General features: G+C 42.3%; 1 protein-coding gene across 2 annotated transcripts in view; it reads right to left on the minus strand.

Moving 5' to 3' along the window:
• Nucleotides 1-915: 915 nt before the first annotated feature.
• Nucleotides 916-27,197, minus strand: part of RBM17 (RNA binding motif protein 17) — a 45,398-nt gene continuing 19,116 nt past the window's right edge. The window contains exons 6-13 of one of the 2 annotated variants that reach the window (XM_019738237.2): nt 26,989-27,045; nt 25,648-25,789; nt 23,488-23,639; nt 22,460-22,533; nt 21,861-21,959; nt 20,720-20,792; nt 3,746-3,912; nt 916-2,766 (exon numbers count right to left, since the gene is read on the minus strand). In XM_019738237.2, the coding sequence (XP_019593796.1) occupies nt 3,794-3,912; nt 20,720-20,792; nt 21,861-21,959; nt 22,460-22,533; nt 23,488-23,639; nt 25,648-25,789; nt 26,989-27,045 (716 nt within the window). In that variant the 3' untranslated portion in view covers nt 916-2,766; nt 3,746-3,793. Of the gene's footprint in view, nt 2,767-3,745; nt 3,913-19,209; nt 20,595-20,719; nt 20,793-21,860; nt 21,960-22,459; nt 22,534-23,487; nt 23,640-25,647; nt 25,790-26,988; nt 27,046-27,197 lie in introns of those variants that run through there. The other variant, XM_019738239.2, reaches the window with a different exon arrangement.

Here is a 27,197-nt window from a genome sequence, read left to right on the forward strand (position 1 = left end):
GGGAGGAAGGAAAGTTTTTCCTCACAAATTCTTGAATTTATAGAAAACATTAGCATTCTAGCTAATAAGTGTAGAAGGAATCACAGAACTAGAAAAGTCAGATGCCACAGCAATTAATAACTGTTTTGCACAACCCCAGTGGATGCTAAAATTAGTAAGCAAAACTATGAGAAACAGGATATTAACAGCTTCAAACCATCTCCCACAAGATAATTATCAATTACAAAGGGGAAAATGGTAACTTACAGTGGAAAATCCTGGAAGCCACCTTACCCAAGTGATCAAAGTCAATGTCACCAGTAACGGGCCCATCAGCATCACGTGCTTCTTGATACAATGCACTGAGAAGGACATGTCACATCTGTAGTGTTCTTGCCCAAAACGCCTCACTTGAATTTTATCATGAGGAAACAGGAGACATCGAAAATAAGGGACATTCTGCAAAATAACTAGCAAGTACTTCTTCAAACATGTCAAAATCAGGCAAGACAAACAAAGACTGAGGACACGCTCCAGACTGAAGGAGACTAACGAGACATAATGACTAAATGGAACGTGCGATACTGGCCTGCATCCTGAACCACAAAAGGGACACTCATTCGTAGGACAGCTGGTAAAATTTGAATAGTATTGTACCGATATTCATTTCTAGATTTTGATCATTGTGTTGTGGTTATGTAACATTTGGGAAGTTGGCGTGAAGGGCCTATGAGAATCCTTTGTGCTCATTAGAACATTTTTGTAAGTCTGAAAGGAATTCAAAATGAAAAGATTTAAAAAAATTAAAAAGTAATTTAGATGCTGGAAAAGTCACTAAGTGAGAAAACTCCCAAATTGATCTGGCTGTGTAATCAGCTACTACTAATTACTGTTACTAATTTCCAGGCAGCGTAATGATGAGCATTACAAATTTAGTGGCTTAAAATACTTCCCATTTATTAGTTCGCAGTTCCGGGGGTCAGAAGTCACACAGTGCAACTGGGTTCTTTTCTCACAAGGCTGAAACTGAGGTGTTGCTGGGGCTGAGTTCCCATGAGGAGACTCTGGAGAAAAGCCCACTTCCAAGGTCATTCTCATTGGCAGAATTCAGTTTCTGTGGTTGGAGGAATAAGGTACCCATTTCCTTGCTGGCTGTCAGCTGGCACTACTCTCAGCCTCCAGACGCCGCCTGCACTCTTGGCCACACAGCCCTTCCATCTTCAAGTCAGCCAGGGCAGGCTGAGTCCTTCTCATGCTTTGAACTCTGACTTCTTTTGGAACCAGCTGGAGAAAACTGTCTGCCTTAAGTCACCCAGGCATCTGATGTGGCACCTTAATTATATCTGCAAATCCCCTTCACGGCAGTACCTAGATTAGTGTTTGAATGAATGTGTGTACATCAGGCCTGGGAATCGTGGGGCCATATAAGAATCCTGCTTACCACAGAGAGTAATTTCTTAAACACATGGCTATGAACTGGCAAGAGGCTTATGGATGGGGGGCAGGAAATGGGCTACCTGTAATGAGGATGTGAGCTGTCAAATGCCCCTCCAAGTCAGTCTGACCTGGCTCAGCTAAGGGATTATCCTCAGAGAGGGCCAACTTTCCCTAATAATCCTATTTAAACTCTATTTCTGTGTACAGCCTCGATTGTGTTGGAATGTAATTAATTATCCTCTCTTCCATCCTGTTGAAGTTTCAGAAATCAGGATTTAGTCTCTTTTCAAATCTTTGATGAATTAATATCCCTGATGGAAGGAGAGTACCATTGTATCTAATGTTCCACTGTCCTTGCGACTTTGCACATGCCGTGCAATTCCAGCCAGGGCACTTGGGAATGTGTGCCCTGAGCTGGACCAGCTCCCTGCCAGTCAGGGACAGTTACCCCTTTCTTCAGAAGGAAAGAGTAGCTGAAGTGAGACTCCAAAGTCAGCGGGAGGCCTTTGAGAGCTGTTCGCAGGGTTTAACTCCGGCCTCTGAAGCCCACTGAGTCCACAGCTGGTGTTGCCTTGAGGATGGAGCCATGGGGAATATCAGAGCCCTAAGTGACTCGGAACACAGCCAGCTTGCTCTTCTGAAGCCAACTCCCATCAATGTATAACCAGGCCAATTTTTTTGTGTTACCGAGAGCTTTCATCTATTTTTTCATAGCACCCTGGCACGTTTCTGACTGAAGCAGAGGCGAGCACTCACCTCCTTTCACTGACAACAAAGCTGGCCTCAGCTAGGGGAAGTGGCTTGCCCTGGTTGCTCGGCCAAAGGCAGAGCCGAGACCCAGATCTAGGCTTCTTGATCAATGCCACCGTTCTGTGTCACGCTGTCCTTCTCCAGGGAGCTGTGTTCTCTCCTCCTGTCATTGTTGTACGAGTGGGACGTCACAGTCCTCAGAGGGTTAGCTGAGCTGGGGCCGAGGTCCTTTCAATCCCAGTGTCTTTAGTCTTAATAACCTATTTACGGCTAAGGAGCAAGGCTGCCTCTTTCCCAGAAATCAGACTAAACGTCTCAGGCCAACTGGTAGCTTTCCACGTCCATTATGGTCCTAGAATATGATGCTGGAGAGGAAAACAAGGCGTCTCAGAGATTTCAGCTGAGTCACATAATCACTCCTGAAGAGGAAGGGTCATTCTCCATTGTGGGGTTTCACTCCACCCGTAATAGGGACACGTTAGGTGGACCCAGGCTGGTGGGGGCGAGGTGAGGCCATGTGACCAAGTCCAGTGCTGACTAGTTGTCTGCTGGTGCGTCCACTCTGGCCACTGCTTCCTTCCTCTGCCTCTGTTTCCCTACCTGTAAAATGCAGGGAATATTAGTGTTGGCAGAGTGGAAGGTGGAACTGACTCTTACAAAAATGAAATATCGAATTCCTAACAGACAAACATGTAATTTTTACTGTAACTGAGGGTGGCTTTTATAGATACAGAAGACTGCTTGGAATTATTTCTACTTTCCATTAATATTCATTTTACTAAAATTCAAAATTTTAGGTTTTCCTTAAACTTTTAAGTTGAACTTAAACAGCATTAATTGACATAACTTTATTTTATAAAATGTAGTAAAATTAAACAGTCACTGTTAAGGAAAACCTTGACAACTGGTCCCATTCAGAAATTTAGTTTTTAAAGTACCCTTAACAATTTTAAACTGCATTTATTAAATTAACATTTTTTACTACTTTAGTTTGCTCACAAGCCTTCCCAAGTTCTTAACCAACTAAAAATGGTGAATCTTAAGTTCTCCAAAATGTTCCCATACCACTTACAATCTTAATAAAATTGTATTGCACCTGTTAGCTTAAATCACAAGTCTATATCAATTACTCAATGACATTTTTAAAACTGGAATCACAAGGTCTATTAGATACTCAAATTTGCCACATTCTCCTAAAATTGCAAGTTCTTAAAACACCAAATAGATACAGATCACCTAAACTTAACCCCAATATCTCAACAGTCTGAGTTGAATTTGCTTCACATTCTGCTGCTTACATAGAAACTTTCTCAGGGTTAAAAGAAACTTACTCAATAAAGAAACAATTATGTCATTGTCAGCAAGTTGGGGGGAAGTTACTTATAGACCAGAAAGCAATTAGGATGGCAAAAAACACAAAATAATGGTTTTCCAGACCTTCTGAATTGTGGGTTGTATTATTTTTGCAATAAAATGTTGAAAGCTAAAAAGAAAGCTAAATTATAGATCTGCCACTGGGGAATTTCTCGATAGGGTCTGACAGGAGCTTTTAAGCGATTACAAAGTGTCTGCTGCTTACTTGAAGGTGGCTTCACGAATTAGCCAGGCGATTCATCTCTAAGTGGTGTCATGTTCTGGAGGCACCCAGTGGCTGAGTCTGGGGCTTTGCCAGGCCATTGTGCAGTTTCCTCGGGCACAGGGCTGCACAGATGGAAGGACAGCTAATGACTGGCGAGAAGGATAGGCCTGTGGACGGTTAAAGAGAAAGCAAGTCAAAATCAGTTCCCTGGGGCAAGCGTGCTTCACTGGCACCTTGGAGGTAATCAGAACCCTTGGTTCTGAAGGACAGATAGCTAACTCAATGGAACTATGGCAAAGGGGCAGTTTTCTGAAGAATACTGAGCTTACTCAGGAGGAAAGGCAGAGCATGCAAACCGCAGGGTTAGACAACTAGCTGCTGCGGGAATAGCACCATCACTGAGGTCCTAAGGTACCAGGCAGTTCCCACTGGAAGCACCAGTTCCGAGCTGGGGAGAGTAGTTTCCAAAGGAAGGAAGGGGTGGGCTGTTCAGGTCAAACCTGGTTCAGAGGAGCAGTTCGTCCCCTGGGGTTTCTCAATGCAGAACTAGTGCGTTTCATCACACGGGCCAGGAATCAGGAGACCTGAGCGCCGACTAACTTGCCGACGTTGGGCAAGCCCCTTCCCTTCTCACTGACCTGGTGATTCTGAAGTGACCAAAAGGCCTTGAAAGGGCTGTGCCAAGCCTGAATTAGGGAAAGGCTGATCAGGGAGCAAAGGAGAGGGAATAAGAGCACAGAGCAGATGGACGGGCATTTCGTACCCAGCAAACACCCTGAAGGAAACAGGACTTTAGACAGAAGGTCACTGGCCATGGAAATTGCGTGGCCAGACACAAAAAAAAAAGGAAGAGAGAGGCTGGTAGCCCAAGTTGCACTTGAGTGCCTGGTCCCCCCACCCCACAGGGAGAGAGCCCCACCATTCATGCTGGCAGACCCACTGCAGTGCCGCAGGCCAGGTCCCCCACCCCTCATTTTATTCCTCCCCGAATCAAACTTCTGGCACCTATGATACTAGGTTGGTGCAAAAGTAATTGTGGTTTAAAAGGGTAAAAATGGCAAAATCCACAACTACTTGTGCACCAAGCTAATACTATTCGAAAGTGGAGTGATGTTTTACATCAGCCTGTTCACTGACGTTTCCCTCAAGACTGAGCTCAGCGTCTGCCTGGTCATAGCAGGTCAACGAACATTTATTGGATGGATGACGAATGGCTGTTTGGAAGACTGTGCTCCAAAAAGCTTAGAGCTATGGCACTCCTCTTTGTCATCTTCAGCTCTGAGACTGGTTCATGGAGATGCCACTAATTGTTTGTTAAATGAGTCAGCAGCTACCTTTGCTGTGGAATATGGATCCATTTTTCCATGTGGCTTGGACTCCAATTGTGTCTTGTCCCTTTTCCGTGTCACTGGTTTTGCGGGGGCACAGGAAATGCTCAGTAGACATTCGTGGAAATGCAATCAAATAAGCAATATGCTCTGTATTCAATTACAAAAATGACCCTGGGAGCCACTCATTTTCAATTACCAAATTGTGTTATCAGTTAGGGATGCTTCTGTCCACAAGCAAGACAAACCCCCATCGTCTGTGACTTAAACAAGCAAGGGCTTCTTTCCTGGTGTCAGCAGTCCAGGGCTGGGGCCGTGCGTCCGGTGTTCTGTCCCACCAACTGCACCGTAGCAAGGAGGCTTCTTGCTCAGTCTGACCCCTGCTGTCATCACCAGGCAACACGTCCCCATCTTTCAAGGTTGAACTGGGACAAAGGAGTAGCACCAGCTCATCCTTCTTTCACCAGGAAAGACCCCAGCAATGTCTACTTTCATCTCATTGGACAGAGGCCTAAGGTGGGTGCTGGGCAGCAGAACATGTGTTTCCTACGGTCGGGGCAGGGGATGGCTTGTCACCACAGCGCTCCTGTAGCGAGGAGAGGGTCTGAGGGCCATTTAGCCCTGTTCACAATGACTGGACCTTAGTTGGGAGAAACATTCTCTCTGGTATATTTGAGGTGCTTCATATCCCAGGCCTCAAAACTTACTCAAAGCAAATGTTTTACACAAGCACCAGTATTGTTTCAGATTCCCAAGATAAGTCTGAAGTTCACAGTTGACTTGCTGTCTTGCAGGTAAGTCCAACATCATGGCTTTGCCATCTGACTGAGGAGACTCTGTGGCCCGTCTCTGGTTGGCTGATGAGGACTTAGAACTGAAAGTTTCCTCCGCCTCTGGCTGGGCAGGAGGAGTCTACTTGCCTTTCAAGGAAAGCTGTGTGAGCCGGAGAAACACCTGAAGTTTGGGTGTGGATAGGTGTTCAGTGACTTCAGTAAAGGGTTCATGCTCCAAAATGATTTATTTTAATATGGCTCTAAGAGCTAGAAAAAGAAAAAAGAACCTCTTTTCTCTAAGCCCTGGGTGTTTACCAGGCCAATTATGCCTTCACTTGTTTACCAGCATTATCGTTTGCAGTTTAAAACCTATTTGTGCCTATATTTTCAACATGATTTGGGCACAGCCTGTAGACATGTATTTTTACTTTAACACAGTGCCGAACAGAATGGTAAGCATTTAATAAATACTTTTTTAGTGGCTAACTGGTATGAAAATATGTAATTTCTTTTTTTTTTTTTGAAAATATGTAATTTCTGTGAATACTTTTCAGCTTGTCCCCGTCAACAAATAAATTACTTGATCTGACTTAAATGATTACTCTCTGTAGATAAGCAGAGACATGGCATCGTAACACTAGAAAAAACAAGATATATCGCTATTCCCCCCTTGCCCAATATTTCCAAATTGACTTGTTTCCAAAGGAAGTTCAATATCTTAATCTGGTCTTTTTTTCCCCTTCAAGCCCTGGGAAGATGAACTATTTCAACACAAATAAGCTCACTAAGGGCTATCAAATAGCACAGAGCATGGAAGGTACCACCCAGATGGAAATGTTTCAGTCTCTGGAAACAACTTCTGGGTCTGCCTGAAAGGTTTGTCATTATGGAGGGGACTAGCTCTTCAGTGAGGGCTGTGTGGGTGATCAGTGGGAAACCTGAAAGGACATGTGAGGAGGAAGGTTTATTTTTGTCAGAAAACAGGCATCTGTCTAATCGCTTGGAGGAAAAAGCAATGCCTTTATTCTTGCAGTCATTGTTATAAAAAATAATATTGATGAGATGTAGCAAAATGTGGAAGTTATAAAGTACCCTTGTTGCTGAGATGAATGATTCATGAGTTTTATAAGCAACTGTCCACTAAGAAGTCTACAGAGAACCTGAGACTCTATTAAAGTGAGAATTATCTCTTTTTATTTCTTCAAGGAAAAGGATGAATTCTTTGGCGCTCTCAAGCAGAGGCCATCCTACACCATGCGCTGCCACTCAGAGTGTATTATACCCCAAGACAAGGAACGTATGAGAAGACAGAGACCCATCACAGGTGTGCCCTACGTGCCATGGGCCCCATTGCCATTCTCCTGTCCCAGTTCCGATTCCCTCCCCGACCCACCTTCCAAGTCCTGGACTTGAGCTGAGAAACGCCTGAGCCCTTCCTACCAGGACGTCTTGACAAGGCACACTGAAATACGTTCATTGGCAGGGCAGCGACAACGGTTCGGGCTATGAAGTCTCAAAAGAAGACAGAAATATGAAGAACTTGAGAGGAACACAATTTTTGTGGGGAGGAAGCTCATCTCAGCAGGAACATTAAAAATAGGTGGACTGAGAAAAAGGCAAAGTGAGTCAGACTGTGAGTCAAAGTGAAGATGATGACTCACTGGGCCAGGGGAGCTGTGAGGTGACAGGAAGTGAGAAAAATCCTCCTCCTCCATCCTCGTCCCGGTCTCCCGAAGACTTCCTACAGGGCTACGGGTTTCATTTTTAGTGAATATAATGTCTTGACCAAAAAAGGTCTTCCCTTTGGTTTTCTCTGAAAACGTCCAGACTTATCAGATTGTTGCAGAAACCCTAACTCTTTTCATACCTTTGGATGCTTAATAAATGCTCTTAGGAAGGAGCATGAAAGAGAATGTACTTGGAAGAGCAGCACAGAGGAGACGGGAAGAGAGGGGCACTGATTTCTGTGACCTGAGGGAATCTTGGGGCAGGGTACAGGAGGCTGGGGCTTATGCGTAACTATAACGTAAGCACATAGAGTGATGCTGGCCAAACAGCAGATGTTAAGCATCATAACCGCCCTTGAGCTTCTAACGTCACGCAGTAGCTCTGAATTTCATTAAATAAAAGTTAGTTCAGGAGTTCTTCAGTCAACTCTGATTCCTGCAAACATAGATCACTTTTTAAGAGAAAAAAAATGATCATGACATTTAGAAAATCATTTAATAAGCACCATAACCTTTGGAGATTCATTTAAGCGGCTTTCTTTACATGTTGTGAGGAAAAATAAGACAAGCTGCCCCGACTGTGGACGATTTCTGTGTGCCTAATACCCACTCACCCTCTTTTCCTGAGGAAGAGAACTTGCAAGCTTTAGCAGGACACAAAGCTGTCTGAAATAAGGCTGCCCCCGACCTCAGGTGTGGCTAGCCATGCATTTGACAAAGTTCTGTCCAATGTGATGTACGTAGAAACAGTGCATTGCAGGATTAAAGAACAGCTGGCATGTGCCTCAGAAACTCTTCTACCCATTTTTCCTTCTTGTAGGTGGAAGTCAGATATGACGGATGAAACTTAAGCAGCCATCACAGATCAGAAGTGGAAGGCACATGCCAAGGATGGCAGAGTTTAGACAGACAGCATCTGGGTTCCCAATACCTTCACCTAGCCACCTCTGAACTGCTTATCCTGGAACTTTTCTGTGAGGGGCAAAAAATACTGTAATGTAAGCTACTGTACTGGGTTGAATAGTGTACCCCCAAATTTCTGTCTTTTCCAGGACCTCAGAATGCAACCTTATTTGGAAACAGTGTCTTTGCAAATGTATTTAGTCAGGATGAGCTCTCACTGGGTTAGTGTGGGCCCTAATCCAATACGTCTGGTGTCCCTATGAGACAGAGACAGGACAGTCTGTGATGACAATGGGAGCGATACATCTCTAAGCCACAAAGTACCAAAGATGGCCAGTAACCACCAGAAGCTGGGAAGAGGCAAGAAGTATTGTCTCCAGAGCCTCCAGAGAGCACGGCCCTGCCGACACCTGGATTTCAGACTTGCAGCTTCCAGAGCTGTAAGAGCATAAATTTTTGTTGCGTTAAGCCACCTGGTTTGTGGGAATTTGCTATGGCAAGTCCAGAAAACAGTCACAGCTGTGCTTATATTTTGCTGTCTTTGCTATGAGGCCGAACGTAACCCTTATATTCGAATCATGCAAAACACACTGCTTTCCTCGTGGACTCTAATGGCAGCTCTCTCGGGAACGGGAAATTTCACTGGCAAATGGCTGGTATTCCCACTGACTCATAGGTGATAAGGAGTTTTATTACCAGCTCCACTCTGACTCTGCCCAGAACCTTCCTCTCTGCAGCTCCTACCGAGATTCAGCAGTGACCACCTTTCTTCATAATTTGATAAAAATGCGGTATGAGGTAAGAATTGACAGATTACTCAGAGCTTCATTTCTCTTTCATTCTTGTTCCGTCTTCTCTCTTTACCCTTCTTCTTTCTCTATCTACCTCCTGACCCATCCATTCTGGGCAAGTAACCTTTGGGTCATCCCAGAAACGAATCTCAAAGCGCTTACTGGGGAGAATATTTCAGACCTGGCTAGAGTCGCTAAGGTAACGGGGTCTTCTATACTTCCAAATTTCAGATATATAATTGCATTAACTCTAAAAAAGAAAAAAAAGAAAAGAAAAAACCTAACAATGACAACCAGCGTTTTAGTTGGATAATTGCCATGTCAAGTGAACTAGGTAAGAGGTGCTTTCAAAGCAACAAGAGCCTGGCTCTTTGCTTCTCCTCCTAATGTGAAGGCCAAGTGCAAACATGAAGAGCAAACACAACCTTTGCTGACAGCCTAATCCTTCAATGCCTCTGTCGCAGCAGCAGCGGACTGCCAGGAACACGCGGGCAAGTCTGTCCTTTTCCAACATTTATCTCTCGATGTTCAATCGCATTAATGCCTCAGATGAATCAAGGAAACACTTCAAATGTCCCCTTAGGTATGGAAACCCTTTTTCAGTGATGGCAGAGGTTAGAAGAGTCTGCAAAATTTTTCAAAAATAAAATCAAGTTTCCTTTAAGTGCATTGATACGTATTATGAATTCCTTTAAACATCACAAGCCTTAACTTACTGATAAAAAGTCAAGAATAATTGTTTGTCCAAGAGTCACACCCAAAATGTTCAGATCTCCAAGAAATTGTCATCCATTCATTAAACAGATATTAGAGAGTCTACCACGTGCCAGCAGGTCCTGGGCATATTGGAAGGAGACACTTGCTGTGCTTGTCATTTTTACGGCCTAGTGGGAACAGACTTGCAGCCACACAATCTCAGGGTGTCAAGTGCTATGATACAGGCTGACAGAGGGTGTAACGGGAGCAGCGCCCACACCTATGGTGGATTATACTCACGTGTATGTGTGTACATATGTGGATGAACATACAGGTAGGCACAGGTGTTAGAAGGCATTAATAACCTAAGCACTAAAACCTGAAGAACAAGCAGAAATTACGTAGGGTGAGGTGGAGCGAGTGCCTGGAAGCCACACGAGGCAGAACTACGAGAAGGTCAGTGTGGCTGGCCTGGAGCAGGCCTGGGGGGTGGTGAGAGGTGAGGATGGAGAAGGCCACAGGCCATGAGACCAGGGGCTTTGTCCGGCATGTGAAGTATTCTCAGGGCAGCTCGGGCTGGGGGACCGACTCACCTAGGAGTAAAGCCTAGGCCTCAGGCTGAAATCAGGGAGTTAAACAATGCATGCTGAATTAAATGGGGGTAACCCCAGCACACCGCCCAGAACACCAGCTGGGGAAGGTAGCCTTTTAGTTGTATCCAGCTAAAACTTGGAGGTCTCTAAGGAAAGGAGTTGTGAGTGAATATAAGTAGGCAACCAGAAGTCTTCCACACTCAGGGTGGCTTGTCTTATTATTTTCTTGCTGTTGTTTGTTTATCTTGGCCACATGTATATTTCAAGTGCTGAGACAATGCCTGTACATACTCGTAGTAGCTGCTCAATAATATTTGTTGAAATAATAAAACAAGAAACCTCGTTAATATTAGATACAATGAAAGCACAGAGAAAAAAAGGGAAGACCAAGATGAGTATATCAAAGAGAAAGAGAGTATATCAAAATAACATTTCAACAAGAGTTTAAGATCCAATATTTGATTAATTGGAGTTTCAGAAAAGGAAAACAGAAAATTAAACGAAGAAGCAATAATAATACAATACACAATACAAGATTAATTTCCCAGACCTTAAAGACACAAGTCTCTAGATTGAAAGGACCCACCACATCATAACATTTCTGAATATTGGAAATAAACATACCTAAACGTCTCTAGAGAGAAAAAGACATGTCACATTTAAAGAAAAATCAGAATAGCACTACATTTCCCAACATCAACCATAATAATCAAAATAAAATGGAGTAATATCTCAGAAGTCTGATGGAATACAGTTAAAATCCAGCCACATATGTAGGCATAGAAATTGAGGATGGGGGTAGAATAAAAACATTTTCGGATGTACAAAAACTAACAAAATTCTCATGAAGTTCTTGGGGGGAATGTACTGTGTTTCCCCCAAAATAAGACCGGGTCTTATATTAATTTTTGCTCCAAAAGATGTATTGGGGCTTATGCTCAGGGGATGTCATCCTGAAAAATCATGCTAGGGCTTATTTTCTGATTAGGTCTTTTTTGGGGGGAAACATGGTATTTTGTGAATGTAAGAACACAGAAGACAGGAGACTCTAAAAATAAGGTACCCGACACAGAAACACAGGGAAGTCTCAAGAGGCGATGTGCAGTGGACCTAGAAAGTGACCATCTGGATTGGGGCAGAAGGCCAGAGCCTTCTGAGGGGCAAGTTAGGTCTGCAGGAAAATCCCAAAGCTAAATAGGTTCATTGATATACCTGACCTGGGGAGAAAATACTAGCAGATCAAAACCAATGGAAGAATGAGGAAAACTGAAAAATTTTAAATACATAACACTAAACAATTTTTAAAAACTGGACAATTATTATTCACTCTAGGAAAACCCAAAAGTTATATAAGGAAATAATCATAATATACTACCTCGATCATAAGGGACTTATTTATATACTAGTAAGCTAGCAGTGACTATTGCTTTAACACAACATTTTGATGTAAATGTATTAGAAGAATCAGGGAGGGGAAATGGGACATGCGAGCTGGGTTAAGAGGGCTCAATCTTCATCTTCCGTAACAGAAAATTATTAGAAAAATGTTAAAAAATAATGAATCAAGAAAGAGCATTATAAGTAACTGAATTAAAAATAGGGAAATAAAGGCCATAAAAAGACAGTTACAAGAGCTCAGTGTGTTTTCCTTTGGGGAACAGGACTGGTGGGGGGGGAGGGCTGCTCTAATTTGCTATGAGCTTTGGAGCACTTAGTTGACTTTATAATTATGTGCCTGTATTACTTTGACAAAAATTAAACAACTGAAAATACGAATTACAGCCCTGAAGTTACTTTTCAACCCAAATTTTGGTAATAATTATGTAAAATTCAGTTTAGAATGAAGTAGAATCAACACAGTTGGCCCCTCATAAAATACTCCTATCTATACTTGTCTAGGGTAGTTTATTGACTTGCCATCAGTTTATTTCCGAAGTGATACAGCACCAGCCATGATTTTGTTATTGATCATGACCCTAAAAACAGTATTGTAAGTAACTGCAAAGTGTGTCTCCACTAGCTTAAGGATTTTTGCCAAACTATCACTTTGATTCCATTTGTTCCTTCTGTTTTCCCAAGATAAATCAGTAATAAAATTCCCTTGACAACTCCATAATTGAGGACCCATTTCCTCCCCTTAGGTAACATCTGGTTTCAGCAAGCCACATACCTGCCCCACAGGCTGTTACAAACCCATCCACGTGGGACAGGGCCTTAACTTATCAGAAACTTTGGAAACTTCATGTGTTCACTGCTGAGTCAGGATACTTAAGTGGTGGGAGAAAAGTCTAACAGGAAAAGGATAACAGAAGAGATAAAGAGGTATTTTTAATATCGTGTGAGAGTGCAGAGGGAAAAAGGTGGCCGCTAAACAAAAAGCCCCAGCTGCTACCAAATCCGGAAGTAGCCAGTATCCTGAAACAATTAAAAATATCTGCAGACCATATAACAAACTTGTAACAACACTCTTTCTGTTATCACAGTTGTATGAACCAAGGCATTCTACATGCAAAATATTTCCCTAAACTTCCCCTTTCTCACTCTTTAAAAAAAGTTTTAGGTTACTTTTAAAACAATTCTATTTTGTGAATGTCCTGCTGATAACAGAAACAAAGGCAACTTACTAAACAGCATCTCACAGAACAGGATCTATGTGTTACTCTTCAGTTAGCGAATATATCTTAACTGAGTACTGAGTAAGAGGAATACACTTCTAGAAGGAAAGTGCTACTTAGGAAATTACTAATTTTTCCATATTTCCAATTTTTCCATATTTAATATCAAATGTCATTATTAAATTCATTGGTCTTCAAAAGATCTAAACATCTTTAGAGTATCCTGCTTTAAAAAAATAAAACAACACACACAGCTCCATAATTTAGATACAGCTAGACTCTTAAGTTTCTGGTCCAGAACTCAAACATTTGTATATGTTACTGCTAAGGTTTCCAGGTAGGAATTCCCGCCCATTCTCAGGAATTTTTTGCGCTTTTCCCATTCTTGAATCCTGAGAAAAGTTCGTCGGGGTACAGGGAAAATGGGCTCCTTGAACCCAGGTGGTTGGTAGTATTGGCCGTCACTTTGTGGAAATGATTCATTGTGGAGAACAGAAAACAATTTATATCTTGGGATTCAGGAAAGGGAAAACGAAAAAAATTCCTGAGATCAGGTGGGAATTCCCACCTGGAAACCCTAGTTACTGCGTTAGATCAGAGGTCAGTGAGTAAAAAAGAAAGACCAATCCAGAAAACAAACTGATTAAGAAAGAGATACAACGAAGGAAGGAAATGAATGAAGAACTATTACATGAAAAATTTCCAGGATATGAATTCAAAGGACATGACTTTTCCAGACTGAAAGAGTCCATCCCCCATGCCCTGAATCACGAATGGAGATACTCACCAAGACACATAATCACGAAACCTGACAACAGTGGCTCCGAAATCTTCCAGAGAGAAAAAAAGCAGATCCTAAAGGATGATACTGATTTTCTCAAAAGCAATATAGGCAGAGGACAGTGTAGCAATGCCTTCAAAATTCTGAGGGGAAAATGGGTTTTAATCAGGAATTCCATTATGTACCAAAATTACCAATTAAGTACAATGACAGAATTAGGATAAATGTTGTCTCCCATGTCTCTTTTCTCAGGAAACTTCTAGAGGATAAACACCACCAAAAATAGGAAATCAAGGAAATGAAGATGTAGGATCCAGCACAGAGGATCCAACATGGGAGAGACAAGGAGAATTTGAATAATCCACCGACTTCCTAGAAAATGGGACCGTTAGCCTTCGAACAACCCTTCCTACCCTCCTCTATTCTTTCAATTTGTTCATAAAGCAACATTAAAAAACAAATTGTTTACACTATTATAACACTTTGTGTTATTCTCAGCGAAGCAGTTGTATACCTTGGTCTTCATTACACAACTTTTCCTGGAATTAAGTCAAGTTTCTCCTGGAACCAAGTCAGTACTCAATAAACTGATTCCTTTTCCCTCATGGTGCCTTCTAAGAGCCTCCGTCTTCCTGCTCCCCTACGACTGAGTTCTCTAGGCCTCTTGCACAGCTGCTGGACCAAAATGTCCTTTCACCATCATCTTGGGATTACTTTTCCCTCTCCTGTGTTGGGCGCCCTGTGTCCCTGAATCGATCTCATCTTTTACTGGATTTATTCCTTGAGTGGCAGTGGTTTGAAGAGTGAATGAAAATGAAGGATGTGGGGACTGAGTTCAGAGTATTCTTCTTAGATACCTGCTTAGGAAAAGAAAGCTAAAGCATCGTGGCAGTGGGAGGACGGAAGTAGCCTTATGAGGATGTATTTAGGAATATGGAGGCAGAGACTATAGGCAACCCAGCTAAACAGTTACCATAGTTACTGCGAGGGCAGCAGAGGGCTGCTGTTTTCCATTGTAAGGCTTGGGGTGCCAATAAACCTTGCATGAGCAGCAATTCACTAGGTGCAAGGTTATTGTTGAAAAAATAGGGGGAAAGGGCGGATTCTCCAGGCACAGGCAAGAACCTGAGCAGAAAAACCTGCCAATGTTTCTACCTGCTGGAACGTAAGGTGAAGGCATGCTGGGATAAGAACAAGCACAAGGGGAGGGGACAACTCCCTGGCCTATTAGCTTCCAGTCTAGACGTGGCTACGGAGAACAACCAGAAGCTTCTTTTCGATGGGAGTAACTTGAACAGCTGAGGTCTTACGCTGGCAGGTTAGAGGAGTGCAAGATCAGAGCAGGGAGACTAGTGGGAGACCAGTCTATTCTAGACAAGAGACGATAAGGGTCTGATATCAGGGAGTTCTGGGTTAATGTGAGAGAAAAGAAATAGATTGAACAGGTCTCAATTCAGATTGGGCTGGAATACAAGGGAAGGGGGAAAATCTAGGCTGATTCCTAGCTGTTTGACTTAGGTGATGGTTTCCAAATTAGAGAGCGTAGCAGGTTTGTAAGAGGAAGAGAGCAGTTTGGGACATGCCTTTGTGGCAGGAGGGGAACCTCTAACAGACAGGTGTGTACAGACCTGAAGTTTTGTAACCAGGGCTGGCTGAGATAAAGATTTGATGGGTGTTAGTCACAGCAGAAACCAAAGGCCAGGAGAGAAGGTAAACTCACCTGTGAGGGTGAAGGGTAAGCAATAAAGAGGAACCTTTAACAGGAAAAGTGGTCAGGGCCTCAGGAGAGGCGTGGTTAAGTGTCAAATGCCATAAAAGGTCAAGAAAGAGAAGTGAATGGATTCCCTGGTAGATGTGGGTCACTGCTCTTTAGCAGCCACTGAGGAAGCCTGATGGAAGTAACCTATAGGTCTAACTTGTAGTCAATTACAATCCCCATTCCTAAGACGCCTGGCTTTGAAAAGAAGAAAGAGTAGAGGCCCTGGAGAGAAAGAGACTGAGCTAAAAATTCAAGGGTTTGACTTTTTTCTCCTAGAGAAGGGAGCGATTTGAGAATGTTCATATGCTTTAGAAGTCAGTACAGGGAAAGTTTGAAAATATGGGAGAGGCCAAACTAAATAGTCTTATGATACAATCCAGCAATCACACTCCTAGATATTTACCCAACTAATGTACAAACTGATGTCCACAAAAACCAGCACACGAATGTTTACAGCGGCTTTATCCATGATGGCCCAAAACTGGACGGGACCAAGTATTAGTCATTGATTAAAAACGAGCTATTAAGCCACAAGCAGGTATGGATGATTCTAAACAACACGATGCTAAGTGAAGGTAGCCTGTCTGCACAGGCCGCATGCTGTATGATTCCAATTGTATGACTTTCTGGAAAAAGCACAACTATGGAGACAGTCAACAGAGCAGCGGTTGCTGGTCATGGGGGAAGGGAGAGATATGAAGAGAGATACAGCACAGGGGGCGTTTTTTAGGGCAGTGAAACCATCTGTATGACACGAATGGTGAATACTAGATATTAACACATTGGTTGAAACCCATAAAACTTCACAGCTGAAAGAGTAAACCTTAACATATATAAATTTTAAAAAACTCATTTAGGTTGGGGAATCCCAGGATGAAATGCAAAATGTGACGAACAAATCTAAATGTTAACCTTACTGCAGGTTGGGGTGGGGAATAAAGTGTTGACTAATCACCTGAATTTCACTAAATGGCTACCGTGGCTTAACTGGGAAAGTAAAAAGCATTTCTAAAATTACCTAAAAAATACAGACTACATTGCCACTTGACAGCTCATTGGCTAGAAATATCACACAGCCACCTCTAGCTCCATGTAAAAATTTAATTTTTCCAGCCTTTAAAATAGAGGCATAGGAAAGAAAGGAAGAGTTTGGGAATAGGTGCTGGGATATGCGGTGGGTGTCTGCCAGTTGACCTCTTTGGCTCCCCCCAAATATTTTTTGTTCTTCCTATACATACATTTTAAGAGCACTGGCCCCCAAGAAATGACAAAAAAGTCTCTTCCAGTCCAAAATCTCTGGGTGAAATGCAGCTGTTGTGATCAGGTCTACATGTGGCCCGACGTGGTGCAGACCTACAGCTAAAGACAGGTTTATCTGCCCTGAACACAGGACCTAATGTACAAAGGCAGAAAAGAACCAGGTGCCTGCACGTTCTGCGCTTGGGTCAGCACAAAGGTCTTACCTAGATGGTCTTTAAACGGAGTCTTTTGCCTTGAGCTGCTGGTCTCTGGGGCTCTGTTTGGTCCCTTCTCCCCACCTTAACGGCTACCATCTCGAGGCAATTCGAAGCAGCATCTTTAATTCCATTTCTGCAAGACCACAATCTCCAATCTGAACTCCAGCTAAGGCTGCTGCTGGGCCCCTTGGTACACTTTCAACTACGGCAGGTTTTCCCAAATTAGCAGGACTCTAAGTCCTGCTCTCAATCACCTCTGACTACAGCCTGCAAGCCCTGAAAGCTTTTAAGCAAGGCTGTGCTTCTTCCCTCTGCTTTCAAGGCAGCTTCCTTTAGCCTGACTTTATTGCTCTTTTGTAGGACTTTGCAGCCTGCATTTATTCAACACTTCTGTGATACTGCTTTCCATGTATGATTTGGTTAATCTTCCCAATTATTCTAAGTAGGTGCGATCAGCTTTTCTATTTTCAGCCAAGGCACCTAGTCACACAGCAAGGGAGCAGAACCAGGGTTTGACTCCATGCTGTCTGGCACCCACACAGCCTGCCTAAGAAGTGACCAAACACATGCTAACACCCGGCAGCTCCCGTTATTTCCCTCCACACCTGTCTGCTCTGTATGCTGAAGTACAGCAACAGTTTGGCAAGATGTCTTGCTACCAAACAACTAGTTTCCCTAACTAACCCAGAACAGGGGAGCCTCCTGTCTTACCTCCTCCATCTTCTAGGATTTATCATTTGCAATTCCAGACTATCAACTTGTTTATCGGTCCGTTGTTCTTAGTTGCAAATGAAAGAACTCACTCCGGCCTGTCTAAACAGAAAGGGAACTTCTACAAAAAAAAAAAAAAAAAAAAAAATCCACCAAAAAAACAAACTAGATAGTAAACCGAATCCCCAGACACGTCCCAGTCTCACTTGGAGGTTTAATATAAAGCAAGAAAACTCCGAAATCACACCTAGGAACTGCTCCAAAGACTGCCCTGCCACACAAGTGGCCCCTGAACACATGCCAGTCCAGATGACAAGGTCTCCCACCACTGCCCCAGTGTGCCCACCCCTTGCAAGCATGAGCATGGCCTGTGCAAGCTCTGCTCCAAGCTGAAGCCTTGGGTTGGCACATCTGATGGGAACAGCCCAGGGTGGGGCCCCACCTTAGCTGTGACACAGCAAGTTCTAGTCCCTACCTTGGGTGGGGGGTTAATTTAAATGCAGGAAATCCCCCAAACACAGGAAGGGCTTTCTGAAGATCACAGGTGGGCCAAAGACAAACGTCCATTAGTCTGAATCTTTCTAGTTATATTGTAGCTTCATTAATTTTTAATTTTTATTGGAATTTTTTTTTTTTTTTTAAAGAGAAGCCTCTATTTCCTTGTTTCACAAATAAAGCTGGCTGTGCTATATTAGAATTTTTACATTGACGTTAATTTGAGTTAATATTTAAATTTCTAATTTCTCATGCACTATCTTGCAGGAGATTTAGAAATTATTCCACTATCAGAAAATTCACTGCAAATAATGCACTACATGATGAATGCAGTCGTGGATAATTTGAAAAGTAGTAATTAGAGTGGAGAGAAAGATATTCACTAAGCTGTGCCCGTGCTACTGAAAATCACAGTGGAAGTCACTTGCATTTCTCTGGTTGCTGACCATGAGCATGTTGGAAAAAGCCACCTAAATGCAAATAAACAATGCTGTTACTATAAAGCAAAATAATAATAATGCAGGTATGCTAGGCAGTTGGGAGCGTATACTTTGAGAACATTATAGAGTTTACAAAAATTCCACTAAGCCATCCTCATAAATACTCAGCACACGCTCAGTTAGGTACTTGCAAGCCCAAGCATGGCTCCGTCAGTGCTGAGTCGCTAGGTCCTCAGACCTATTCAAGTTTCAGGGCTGCTCTTGGTTCTAATGTCCTGCAAAACGCTCAGTTACGTCATTCTTTAACCCAAGCTCATTTTACAGAATATGTGCACTTTTATCCCAAAAACCAAGTCTCCACTCAATTTTACTCAGTAAAATAATACCACAAAAGAGAAAATGTTATTCTTTTATTTATGTTAAATAAAAACATGAGAAAATCCTTTTTTAAAAAGGGTCAGAATATTCCTTATGTCTCCAAACCGAGTCCATGGATGCAAAGAAATGTTGAGTGCTTTCTTCCCCCAAAGGGTCACAACACACTTTCATGTCATAATAACCTAGAGACACAACATTGGTGCATGGCCTTCAGCTGCCACCTCAGGAGAGTCACATGCAATATTTGGGCAAGCAGGGAACAGAACAGGCAAAAGTATATTCTGGAAACACTTCCCCTCTGGCAATGAACCTCAGTATCAAATATCTTCACCTTTTCTTTTGCACGATCCTGCTAAAAGCCATACACACCACTGCACTTCAGTGGTACAATTTTTCATAATTCTGGAATTATATTAATTGGCAGTACAGTTTAAGTAGCTGATGTGGCTGAATTTTATAAATTTTAAAATTACATATAAGAACTAACACTACTGCAAATTTTGCCAGTAGAAATGTGACCCCAAGTAACTACCATTTCCAAAACATTATGAGCACACATTTACAATGTACCCGTGAGGTTCTGAATTAACTTGTCATTTCTGATCTACACTAAAAACTATGCTTGAATCTCTGAAAACAAATGCTAGATTCATGATTTCTATCCCCTAAATCCATCACAAACCCTACAATCTGACTTAGCTTAATCAAAAATTATTCATCCATACAGGTCATGGTAGGTTCACAATTCTTCAACCTTAGCTCAGGTCGTAAAGAGTGTTCTATGATTGGAGTCAATAATAAGAATTTCTCTGTTAGAGAAAGCAGACATTTTCACCTTTGGCAGAATGCCAAGATGATACTTTATTATAGAATTTATGAAGCTACAATTTAGTAACTTGCAGATTTTATTAAAATGAATCAAAAAGGAATGAAAGAAAGAAAAGGATAACTTAATACAACCCCATACCCAAAACTTTCTAGGTTTTTTTAGTGCAAGAAATGCTGTTATCACTGAAGCACTTGAGAATCATCATGAAATCCTAGCAAAAAAAAGGTAATCACCTCAGAAGTGGTAATAAAAAAGAGAAACAACCAGAGAGGCACACAGATTGTTTTTGTTTTTTTTTTAAAGGATTTTTATACTATATTAAAAAACCACAAAATAAAAAAGGGATCAATCAACATATATCTTAGCAGTCCTTCTGCGAGTCTCTGTACCCAACAGCCACGCAGGCTGGCTGCCGCCTTTTTCTTCTCTGCTCAGCTTCAGCTTGCAGCTCGTGCTCTAATTCTTAAAATCAAACTTGTTCCGCCAAATCCAAGACCCTGAATTTATCCAAATTGTAGAAACATGCTTTTACTACCCGTCCACCAAAATACCTCCCATTCAGATCAACGACAGCTAAAAGGCAAACAAGACAGTCAGTTAATACAGGAATCCTAAGAAACGTTACAAAAACATGTTTTAATGAGGACAAGATCACAAATTCAACTTTTTTATTCTTTACGTTTAGCTGTATAACTTACCTTTAATTGCAGATTCAACCCTCTCAAATTCTAAAAATATTCGTACTGCTTCATCATCAGGGGCACCGGGAATCTGGGCAAGAAAGTACAATAGCTAGTTATCGCCTGAGATATCACTAAATGTGAGTTTTCTTCTCTAAATGATTTCTGTCAGAGTAAGTATTCCAATTATCATCATATACGAACAGTAGTGGTCAAATACCAAGGAAATAAGTATAATTTGTCATCAGAATTTGTTGAACATCTGTTTATGATGGGCAGGGTGTTCGGTGCTGGGAACACACAGCTAAGCAGAGCAGTCCGGCCTTGGAGGCCCTGGGCCAGCTGGCACCCAAACAAGTAATTATGTGCTCAACAACAGCGACATGATACAGAAGAGAAGCAGAAGTGAGAGCAGAAATTTAAGATAAAAAGATCTGTTTTCTGTCTCTCATAATAGGTTAAATCCCTTTCTTGTGCTTTCTAAGCCCTGCACAACACAGCCCCATTCCATCGGTGTAAGTACGTCTCCTGCTAATCCCCACCATGCCAACCACTTCGTTCTGCAGCCCTCCTCAGTCTCCCAGAAGCTGCGACCCTAATCGGAATATCCTTTTTGTCCTACCAAGTCCTACACATTGATTTCAAAGCTCAGCGCCCATCTGATATTGTTCACAAAGCCTCTATTTGTTTTGCTGCTCTAACCCTTTTCTCAACTCCTGTACTTAGTCAATACTACTGAGTGTAGCAATATTCTCTTTTACACGTGGTTTGTTTTGTTGTTTCAATTGAACACAACATCCCAAATGCTCTCGATACAGTACTGGATGTGTGGCAGGTACTAAGTGCACACTTGTCAAATGAATAAACCTTTCCAAAGGCATGTTCCAGTAACTAAACTATAATCGAAGTCTTTAATCACCAAATGAAACCTCAATCCTAAAGTGAAATTTTTATTTCTTCTCCAAATAAAATTTGAAGTCCTTCTTGTCTTTGTTTAAAATTGTTATAACTGAGTAAGAGAAGTGTAACTAACCAACAGCACCTTACATAGTGTGACAATGTTTCTTAGAGCACAGCATACCCTGTCTCTATTTATAGAAAATGTTTTGTAATCTCTCAATTATAATAGGTTACAAACATCAAAAGAAAACCCTCTTACTTCAAATATCACACATTTTCCAACTTTGCCGTATTTTTCACACTCTTCCTTGGTTTCAACTTCCAAGTCTTCATCTACCTCTCCTGCACCAACCATGTTCTATAAACAAAAATAAATTCAAGTATCAAATGTAATTTACAAATACATGACACCGATGTGTGAATTTCATGGCTGTAAATGTTCTCCATCCCAAATGACACAATGAAAATTTTCATCCCTGTAATACCCAAAAGTTGGTATTTCTTAAAATAAATAAAAACATGCATTAAGTTTCATAAAGAGTTATAAGAGCAATTATGCAAGTATCAAAATGCATACTTGTAAACTAAGCTTAACTTCTAACAATTTCAAATATTTTAAAGTAATGAATCACGGTAGTCTTAAATGTTATAGTTAGCAGAGAAACATTCGTGAAAAAGGACTCTAAAATCAGTCTTATGTGGAATCTATCCAAAAGTATTATTTGCAAAAGTATTATTTTCACGTTTCTTTACCCGTCATGGTATCAGTGGGGTTGAAAGCATGCAGGCATAGGTTAAGGTGGAGTGACACACAAAAATGAAGGTAGGCAAACAGGGTTTCTTCCTTCTGCTTCTTACCCTTAGTAGGACCACTTTAGTAGGACACTTAAGTATTTCAGTTAATGGATTTGAATCTGACTTCTTGGATGCATCTGCAAGAAAACAAATCATTAGATGTGGATGCTGTAGAGTGCTGAGTCCGAGCTACAATGAATAATTTAATTTCATTAGCAACCCCCTTATGCCCCAGAGTCATCTATAAGCATCTATGCAAATCAGTCTCTGAGCAAAAAATATAGCCTTTTCTGTGATGGAAGCATTGCTTTCCTTTGGTACAGGTTTTCACCCATAATTTCTGGAACGTTTTTGCTTTCCTGGTTATCACCTGAAAGTTTTGCTTAGTTCACTTCCTAAAAGGTTGACAGAGCACACCAATCACAAACTTTACAGGTGCAAGTCTTGGCTGGGGCAGTGGCTGAAGGTCACTAGCCCAATGCAACACGCAGCTCACTGGCCAGCCACTGGCTGACTAATTTCAGATCCTCCCACAAATCGGGGGGACTCTAGGTGGACTAGTTGCTTCCTAAAGCTGTGTGTTGACAGGGCTGCCAGAAATGTTTTCTTCTTCTGTCAGGAAAGGGAGTTCAGCTAAGCTGACTCAAAGTGAACTCAACCCTCCTGCTTAAAATGCTAAGACATGTTTGCCTCATTCCGATATGTCCTCTGTACAGAACAGACTGTGATAATCAAATGAAAATAAAACACCAAGTTCACATCATCTACCTCTAAGAACCCTTCCAGGATGGAAATACAGCAGACATAACCATGGACATACTGTATGTGGCTGTGTCTTTCTTGTTATAAAAACATAACTACGATCATGTCAATTTAATACAGTTCTTTGCCTAGTAGAAGTAGGTGTGAAATTATTTTCTTGAATACTGTTCATCTTCTGCCAAAGCCTCTCATTGTCTTTTTCTCCTATGGCCTTCCTGTCCCTACATCTGTTCTGAACAAATAAAGAGGAGCCACAGCCCAGAACTGGAGCACATCACCAACAGGAAGTCTCTGATTCTGTTCAAGAGAGGGCTCCTGGGAAGACCCACCTTTCTCAATGGCCTCGCCCACAATGATCTTGCCTCCTCGCTTGCTCGTCTTCTCCACTGACAACGCCGTGCTCAGCCCCTGCTCGTGCTTCCCAAGACCCTGGCCTTCCCGGAAGCCGTACTTCTGCATGATTTTATGTGCTACTGTGCCACTGGGGGGAGGAAAAAAGGAAGATCTCTTACATCTGAAGTCATCAGCTATGGCATAACAGGACTTTACCAGCACAATCTCCTTCTGGGAAGCAGAGTAGAAATCCCACAAGCCTTTGATGAGGTCACAGTTAATTAACAATGGGTCATTAGGTGGGCGCTGTGGGAATGTTCAGGATGAAGAAACACAAAAAGCTAATGCTGAAACCCTGGACACACTGAGATTATCTTTAAGGCAAGGGAAATATTAGTTTCCCTAATGAAATTTCCCCAGTACCCGTTAGAAAACATTAGACTTGTGTGTTTCAACATCTGCATCGTTATATAGCTCATGACCAGTTTATTTAAAAGTGTGTCTGTCAAAACAAAAGTATGGAGTTTCATAACGAAGGTGATTGCATTTTCTAAATAGTAGAGTATCCAATGACAGACTTTATAAATAGAGAGCTCTGAGAAGTCCTCTATTTAATAGGTAGGAAAAGAAAGAAACTGAGGCCCAGATTAGCCGACTGGCTTAAGGACGACCAGAAAAAAAGCAAGACATAGCACTTAATGGCAGAACTGAAAGTGGAACCCACAACTCTTGATTCTCAGTCCCCTGTTCTTTCTCTAACACCATAAGCCTTCAAACTGCACCAGGAGGGGCCTCACAGGTCTTAAGGGTGCCCGCCAGCAACCACTGAGGGCTTGCACCACAAAACCCTGCTGATTCAACTAGCATTGCACCTACATTACTTCATGTATGCAAGGCCCTTAAAAAGTTCACTTGAACAAGCTATTCTAGGGCTACAAAGCCTGAAAACTGGTCAACTGCATCACACTGCATCTTTCTTAGGCATGACTTAAAAGACTGAATCCCTATTTAACAGAGGAGTCAGCAAAAAGTCAATTTTTATCATGAGCAGAAAAAAAATAACAGCTTCACGTCTGTGTACCCCCTCGAGCACACACGCTAGGGCAGCTCAGCAACCCTTTCTGCATTGATGGGAACGTTCTCCCCGCCCTGCCCAATGCCGCAGCTGCCAGCCTTGTGCGGCCACGAGCACATAGAGGAGACCAGCATGGCGGAAGTGCATTTGAAGTTACAGTCATTTTAAATTAACTTAATAGCCACCTGTGGCTGGTAGCTACTACAGAGAACAGCCCAGGTCTGGCAGATGGATACCACAGTCAGAAACTCAAAATCCTCTCCGGGTGCATGAACCACAGCCACCTACTCCAACTCTTAACCAGTCAGTGACCTTTCGAGGGCTCCAAGAATCAAAGCACAGGGATACAGGCGAGGGCAGACTGTGTGATGACGAGGGCCCAGCATCTGTCACAGCCAGTATGCTCTTAAAGGCCACAGAACAAAGGCCACAGCGTTATCTGATAGTCGCTCATAGCATGAAATCAACAGTAAATGACACGAAACCCTGTTAAACAACATGCACGCCAACTCCAGTGAGGATTAAAAAACAATTCCATAAGCCCCATCTGAAAATCAACCTTAAAAGTGATTTTGATGTGTAGGCAAACAAATTTCTAATTATAGTTTGAATGACTAAGAGTTTTTAGACCAAAGGTAGAGAACCATGACCTTGAAGCAAATGGCTAATTTTATCCAGAAAAAAAGATGTTGTTCACCCTTTGGACCTAGTGTAAGTCTGGTCCATCTGAGCCATTTTACTTACAAATATTATGAAAATAAGTGCAAGTAATTATCAGAAACTACCGCTACCTGTAGAGTATGTTCATCGTCTCAATCATTCCCAACTTATATTAGAAGGCTTTACGTTTTGCACAAAACACACAGCACTGTGCTGGAACACCTTGCATGTGGGGCCCCCCCCACCCCCCAGCACGGACTCTCAGGAAGGACGCTATGACTGAACACACCAAGCCCCTCCCCACAAGCCCAAGAACACCCTCATGTTCCAACCAGCTGCATCTACGGGAAGGGCAGCCACCAGATCACCCTTAGTCTTGCCCTTCTGACACCTGCTGAGAGGACAGCACTAGGCCCATTACCCCATGTTGGCAAGGAAGGAGTTGCCAGGTCCCGTCGGAGATCTGGGTCTGTCCTGTTCCTCATACACTGGGGGAGGAATAGCAGCTTTGGAAGACTGGGAGCGAGGTCTTGAATCCTCTTCATAAGGAAATTCTCGGGGTACTGTTGGATGAAAACAAAACAGGTTTACCAAAAGATAAAAAAATTCTGAACTGCACTCATATACATCAGTTGTCTTGAACTAATTTAACTGACATTTTTGGTTTATCACAACGAGTGAGAAAGCCAATTTGATAGCCTCTACGTGACTTTTTTTAAATCACAGAGGTAGAACACTTTTTCTGACTCTAGCTTGTTCCAGCTGTTTCTATCTCCTCCAATGTCCTTTTTACATCGTACTGAAATGTTACCTACTACAAGTGTTCTTAAATGACAATTTTTGCCTGAATCCTTAAGATTCTTTTTATGTTCCAGGTAGATCTAATTGAACTCTCTTTTGATTCCCATAGCATCTTGTGGACCTGTCTTAAGACTAATCCTACTAGTTCACTAGCCTGGCACGGAATAAAGAAAGGTCTTTGAGGTTATGGACCATATTATATACCAGAGCAGTGATTTTCAACCCGAGCTACCCAGTAGAATCAACAAGAAAGCTTTAAAAATATCCAGATGTGTAAGCCTCACTCCCAGAGGGTATATGGTTTATCAGGTGCTTTTTAATACCTGTTGAGCTGTTTATGTAACAACAGGTTATTAAAAAGCACCTGGGATGATTACATTTTCTTGGGATACTTTAGGCATGGTCCAATCCAGGACAGGAAAATGACCTAGATGAGATATAAAAGTTCAATTCCAACCCCAAATTTCTAGAATAGCTCACTGGGAGAAGAAACAGTGGGTGGGCATGTTTCAGCAATATGCGTAAATGAACACAACCTGTGCACTGAAATAGAAACTAACGGCAGAAAAATCTAATCAAAGAAGGCACTGCCACCTTGTGGAAGGCCATGGATTTAACAGCCTCTAAGCCCTGAAGACAAATTGTTAAACCGAGGAGCTACTATTTGTTTTAACCTAACTCCAAATATGAAATGCTGGCGAAGGCCAAAAAATTTTTCAAAAAGCATCTCACTGTATAAAAATGCAGGCCTCGGAGCCTGGTACAAAAAATCCCCGAGTACAAGGTGGAAGGGAGCAGCGGCCTCTGGACTCACACTGGGCCCTTGGATTGGAGCCAGAGCACGGGCTTTGGGGCCACTTTCCTTTACACTCAGGAAACCTGGCTGATGGAAGCTAAGATTGCCCACGACTGGGTTAAAGATCTGTATCAGAATAAAAAAGGGGAAGAAGCAGATACATACACTCTTTGTCTTTCTCTACAAGAGAAGTAGGTGGTGCGATGGCAGCTCCGCCCATACCTGCAAAAACAAATTCCACTGGTTAGAGACACTGCAGACATCAGACTCCCAAGGACTGTGACACTCGCCATTCGTCGCACCCTCCCCCACTTTCCCCTGTCAGAGAAGGAAAGAAATAAAAGACCTGCTACTTCATCTCTCCTGCTAACATC

This window comes from Rhinolophus sinicus, linkage group LG02 (assembly GCF_036562045.2).
Source record: "Rhinolophus sinicus isolate RSC01 linkage group LG02, ASM3656204v1, whole genome shotgun sequence".
NCBI lineage: Eukaryota > Metazoa > Chordata > Mammalia > Chiroptera > Rhinolophidae > Rhinolophus > Rhinolophus sinicus.